General features: G+C 42.8%; 1 protein-coding gene across 1 annotated transcript; it reads right to left on the reverse strand.

The window, feature by feature from the left end:
- Positions 1-4892: 4892 nt before the first annotated feature.
- LOC129683196 (hemoglobin subunit beta-H0) lies at positions 4893-6491 on the reverse strand. Its single transcript, XM_055615833.1, has 3 exons — positions 6400-6491; positions 5872-6094; positions 4893-5021 (listed from the first exon to the last, which is right to left on the reverse strand). Exons 1-3 carry the CDS (start codon positions 6489-6491, stop codon positions 4893-4895), a joined length of 444 nt encoding a protein of 147 aa, XP_055471808.1.
- Positions 6492-6533: the final 42 nt, after the last annotated feature.

The following is a 6533-nucleotide window of genomic DNA, read 5'->3' on the forward strand; positions in this document are numbered from 1 at the left end:
AGAGTAGTAGATAAAGCTGAAGCATAGGCAAACATGGGAAAGCCTCAGAGAGTATGATGCTCTTTTGAGGCATGGGGCTCAGGACCAGAGTGACAGAAATACGCCTCTTACACACAAGCCGTGTAAAAGAAAGAAGTGGTGAGCAAACCGTTGGATGCCTTTTCTATGGTTCAGGCCACGATCTTCCTGGTTCCCAACTAGGAAGCAGGAAAGCAGTCCCTAGTCCATTTCAGTTTCTAAGTAGGAGTAAATTACTGTGGTGTAGTACAACAGGTCTCTGCATTTGCCTCCATCCCACTTTAAAACAGAGAATTTACTGTGTGTAAATCATCACAGCAGTTTCTGCCCTGTGGATGCACTGTGTGCTCACCCAGGCGCTTGGCCGCCCCACTGAATGAGTGTAGCTGCCTGGTGAAAAGGGTGTGTTTAGCCTTCCCTGTGTTCACGACAGCTTAGGTAGTAAGAATGCTGACTGGTTGATCTTTCAGGTTTCTTCATCCACGCTCACACTCACGTGTTTGTAAAATAACTCTGGAGTGGCAGGGAATATTTCCATCCAGGAACTGTCCACACTTACTGTCGCACTGTCACGGAATTACACGTTAGAAACTTGTCCCCAGTAGTGACTTTTTACTGACAGCTTTTCATGGTAGTGGCAAACAGAGATTTTTATTGGTGTGGCAGTTAAGAGCTACAGCGTGAGCAAGAACCAGCTACGTTCTTTCGAAAAGAAGTCATTTGGGAGATGTGTACATACATGTTCTTTTAGCTTCTATTTCCGTGGTCTGATCTTGGAAGATACCTGAAAGTTCTGAGTCTAAGTTTTAAATATCTTAGCCAGTAAGTCTCAGTTGCTCTTCCGCAGACTCTAGTGAAATCTGTGACCCTACACATCTGGAAAAAAAAAATCATCTTTCAAGAAACCTAAATACCGATCCAGGAAGAATCTGTAATCTCTGTTGTCCTTAGAATTCTGGGGCATTTCCTATGAAGTTTTACTGATTAGTTCATGTCTATGGATGCACCCTCCATATTTCCCTTCTCCTACTGAGTCATAATCTGGAAGTAATTTCTTTATGACAGCTAGTTCATGTAATGTCAAGCATTCACTCAATCATTATTTGCTTCCTAACTATGTCATAATTATTATCAGTTCTGGGATTTATAATATATGAATGACAGACTAAAAGGCTCATTCACAGGGAGACGAAGAATACAGAATTGAATAAGTAAATTAAACCAAAAAGGTATTTATGTATTATTTCTAGGAAGAAAATTACAATAGGGATTCACAAGGATAAGCCGTAGGTGGTTTGGGGAATCGTTTTCTCTATATCGGAAGGAACTAACTTTGCCTGTGCACAAAATGACTAGAAATAACTATCATAGAAAAGTACCAGGGAAAAATGTTGTAACGGCAAATTCCACGTCGTGAAGAAGGAGAAAATGACTGTGTGACACTGAAACTGGCCACGCGTGTGTGCATTGACTATGTGAATTACAGAGTGGACTGTGGTGAGGGCTGCTGCGGGCACAAAATCTGACTGACACGAGAAACTCCTCTTCTTTTAGAGCCGAGAAGCTGTAATGCCGTAACGGCTAAGTACTGCTCATTCCTGATGGAATGCTCTTCTAGGGATAGAGCATTTCTCTCAACTCATTTTTATTGCAAATTTATACTGTCCTGAGCTGCACATAGTGGCACTTTCACCTCAGCACTCAGGAGTCGGAGGCAGGCGCATCTGTGTGAGGCTGAACAGGGTGAGGCCGCACCCTGTTCATGGTAAGTTCTAGGTCATCCAGGCTACAGAATGTGACCTTGTCTTGAGAAATAAAACAACAAATAAAAGACTTATTATCCTGACCTGTATATGTGAATACGTATGTGTACATTTAAAGAATTATTTCTCAGTTATCTTGGTTTTTTGTTTTATATTTTACTCTGGGGTGGTTACAGGCGTAACTAGCTCTCAAACAGGTGGTAAATGTATTTTCCCACCACCACATAGTTACCATCCTTCATCTGCTAATATCTAGAGCCAAAATATTAGTGATAGCAAGGAGAAGAGGAAATTAATAAAAACGGGCACTGTTAATTCTCATACATAGGCAGACCCAGTGAAAAACAATTTGAGGGTCATAGACAAGGCCGGTTTTTATTTTTCTTGGCTTATTGTCATATTCAAAGGCTAGCAGGAAAGCAAAGGACACTGCCAGCAGAACAAAACGGCCTACAGACTGCAAAAAGATCTTCACCAACCCTACATTTGACAGAGGGATACTATCCAGACTATATAAAGAACTCAAGAAGTTAAACACCAACAAACCAAGTAACCCAATTTAAAAAATTGAGTACAGAGACAAACAGAATTCTCATCAAAAGAATATCAAATGACAGAGAAACACTTAAAGAAATGCTTAGCATCCTTAGTCATCAGGGAAATGCAAATCAAAACGACCTGAGATTACACCTTCCACCCACCAGAATGGCTAAAATCAAAAACAGCACATGCTGAAGAGGATGTGGAGAAAGGGGAACCCTCCTCCATTGCTGCTGGGAATGCAAACTCGTACAACCACTTTGAAAATCAATCTGGCACTTTCTCAGAAAGTTGGGAATAGTGTTACCTCAAGATCCAAGGCATAACACTCCTGGGCATATATCTGAAAGATGCTCAACTATACAACAAAGACATTTGCTCAACTATATTCACAGCGGCTTTATTTATAATAGCCAGAATCTAAAAACAACCTAGACGTCTCTCAACCGAAGAATGGACACAGAAACTGTGGTACATTTCCACTCCTAGGCATATATCCAAAATATGCTCAAGTACAAAACAAGGACATCTATTCAACCATGTTCCTAGCAGCTTTATTCATAATAGCCAGAATCTGGAAACAACCCAGATATCCCTCAATGGAGGAATGGATACAGAAATTGTGATACATTTACACAGTGGAATACTACTCAGCAATTAAAAACAAGGAAATCATGAAATTTGCAGGCAAATGGTGACAACAAGAAAAGATCATCCTGAGTGAGGTATCCCAGAAGCAGAAAGACACACATGGTATACACTCACTTGTAAGTGGATACTAGACCTAAAAGATAGGATAAAAATACTAAAATATGTGCACCTAAAGAAGCTAAACAAGAAGGAGGACCCAGGGTAAGATGACCAATCTTCACTTAGAAAGACAAGTGGGATGGACATCAGAAGAAGGAGAAAACAGGGAACAGGACAGGAGCCTACCCCAGAGGGCCTCTGAAAGACTCTACCTGGCAGTGTATCAAAGCAGATGCTGAGACTCATAAGCAGGCCTTGGGCAGTGTGCAGGGAATCATATGAAGGAAGGGGGAGTTGGTGGGACCCAGAGAGGACAGGAGCTCCATGGGGACCAAATATATCTGGGCACAGGTGTCTTTTCTGGGACTGATTTTCCCATGCATGGATATAACCTAGAACCCCTGCTCAGACATAGCCCATGGCAGCTCAATATCCCAGTGGGTTCCCTGGTGAGGGAAACAGGACTTTCTCTGACATGGACTCAGTGGCTGACTCTTTGACCTCCTCTCCCCCACCCCACCCCACCCCTGATGTAGGAGTAGCCTTGCTAGGCCTCTGCTGGTAGTGGGAAGACATTGCAACCAGTCCTGATGAGACCTGATAGGCTAGGGTGTGATGGGGCGGGGGGAGGGGGGGTGGTGAGGGGATTGGGGAGAAAGGGTGGGATTGAAAGGGAATGAGGGAGGGGGCTGCAGCTGGAATGCAGGGGGAATAAACTTAATTAATATAAAAAATAAAATTTAATTTAAAAAAGAATATTAGTTAGCAATTAAAAACAAGGTGATCATGAAATTTACAGGCAAATGGTGGGAACTAGAAAAAGTCATCCTGAGTGAGGTAACCCAGAAGCAGAAACATCCTTAAAACAGACAAAGACAACTTTAAAAAAAATGTTCATACTCTGACCAATCTATAGAGTAAAGAGCAGGGGAAATAATTATATTAGCCAAGATGTGGCCCTTTAATTTCTACCATTTGAAGACCCTAAGCCAACTTTAAACTCTCTCTAGTGTGATTCACCCACATGAGTGTCCCAAATCACACAGATGTAGCCCATGACAGCTCATTCTCCAAGTAGGCTTCCTACTAAGGGGAACAGGGGCTGTCTTGGACATGAACTCACTGGTTGCCTTTTTGATCACCTCCCCTGAGCGGGGGTGAGGGGGTTGGGGGGAAGGGGCAGTCTTACCAGGCCACAGAGGAAGGCAATGCAGCCAGTCCTGATGAGACCTGATAGACTAGGGTCAGATGGAAGGGGAGGAGGACCTTCCCTATCGTGAACTGTAGAAGAGGTATGGTAGGAAAAGAGGGAGGGTGGGTAGGGTTGGGAGGGGACGAGGGAGGTGGCTACAGCTGGGATACAAAGTGAATAAATTATTATAAATAAAAAATATAATAAAAATGTTAAAACTGCAGGTTATCATTTACCAGGCTTTTCTTCACCCTCTACATCAAGTTTTAATAATTGCCGTACAACTCCTTCTCCAGTGAATTAATCTTTTGCTTTTTCTACATGAGAATTCTCCCCAACTTTTTGTCCTCCTTTATGCCCTAGAAAAATCCCATAACATCTACCTTCCTCTCCTGAGTTCTGACAGTTTTCAAAGAAATTCAGGCGTCCTGCTGAGTCTCTGCCCTACCTTGTGCTCCTCAACACTCTTTCACTAACAGAAAAGTAAGAAACAGACATGACAAAATATGCCTCTTGATTACCAAAGAAAATGGACTTTATTAAGTAGAAGTTCTGCTTTCAGAAACCAGCACAGTGGTCTTGTGTAGGGGCAAGGGGGTACACAGAATGCTGGTCATCAGAGAAGGGGGTCAGTGATACTTGTGGGCCAGAGCAGTGGCCACCCCAGCCACCAGCTTCTGCCAGGCAGCCTGCACTTCAGCTGTGAATTCCTTGCCAAAGTAAGAAGAAAGTACAATCACCAGTACGTTACCCAGGAGCTGTGAAAGGAAACATAAAATGATACACAAAAATGAGAAAAGAAGACACAGAAAAGAAATTACATGGAAAAATAATATTTTGAAGTTATGTTCCTTGAGGACTCCAATCCCCAACTACATATGCACCTTAATGAGGAGGTTGGCTCAATGTTCATGGTTCTAATTCTCTCCTTGCTTCCATTTAGCCCTCCCTTGCCTGCTTCCTCATTCTGCCATTTTTTTTCTCTTGCTCCTTTTCTAATTCATCAATGGCCTGGCTTCAGTAAATGCAGGATTTCATTACAAGGACATGTTTATGGGAGTTTAAGTCTCCAACAATGAAGAAAGCAGAGACTACTTATGGTAACACTCATTAGGACTGTAACATTTTTTAGAAAGCTTATCAAACCAATAAGAAAAATCTATCTAATTTTCTCTCCTATTTTTCCTGACGTGGCAATCATTAGAATCCACATAAATAATGTATTTCTCTTTCCTATAACAAAATGCCAATTTCAAATTTGAACTTAGAGGTATGTACTAATTCTAAAAGTAATGATGACAATAATAATTAATAATAACAGGTGGGAAAATTCTATAACCATCTCTAAAAGTCTGTTCCTTTTTGTCTGGTTAGGGATTCAGTCTCAGGCTTCCATCATCTGAGTTACAGACTGAGACATCAAATATGTCTGAAAAAATTCTCTGAACAGTTGTAAATTTACTGAAAAAGCTTCTATCAAAGAACTGACACTAGATCTGGACCCTTGTGTTGTAAAATCTGGGTCAGCATAACCAAGCAAGGTATTGACTTTCATTCTTTTTCCCATGTCAAATAGAAACTGAACACACAAGCGTGTTCAGAACTGACCTTGAAGTTCTCAGGGTCCACATGAAGCTTGTCACAGTGCAGCTCACTCAGATGAGCAAAGGTCTCCTTGAGGTTGTCCATGTTCTTAACTGCCAAGTCTAGGGATGTCAGCACCTTCTTGCCATGGGCTCTGATCCTGGGGTTACCCATGATGGCCGTGGCAGAAGAGAGGTTTCCAAACTTGTCAAAGAACCTCTGGGTCCATGGGTAGACAATCAGGAGCCTAGGACAGAAGGCGTCAGCAGTTAAACCATCCAAAAGTGCCACAAGCACCTAGAGCAGCGGTTCTCAGCCTGTGGGCCGTGTCCCTTGGAGGATAGAACGGCCCTTTCTCAGGAGTCACCAGAGATCATCAAAAACACAGACATGAGCTATGTTTATGGGTGAGGGTCACCACAACGCAGGAACTGCATTAAAGGGTCACAGACGAGCACCGGGAAGGTGAGAGCCACTACCCCAGGGGAACTTTCCACCATGCACAAATGCAGTTTCCCTCCGTTCTTCCCCAGTCTTGGTGTCAGAGCCTACCTTCCCAGGGTTTCTCCTCCAGCCTTCTCTATGTCCACTTTATCCCATATGCCTGCGACAGCCGCCTTCTCCTCAGCTGTGAAGTGAACCATGGTGTGTGGTCTGGAGGCTTGGAGATGACTGCAGGTGTGCGG

Source organism: Psammomys obesus, unplaced genomic scaffold, assembly GCF_907164565.1.
Source record: "Psammomys obesus unplaced genomic scaffold, mPsaObe1.curated_primary_1811, whole genome shotgun sequence".
Taxonomy (NCBI): domain Eukaryota; kingdom Metazoa; phylum Chordata; class Mammalia; order Rodentia; family Muridae; genus Psammomys; species Psammomys obesus.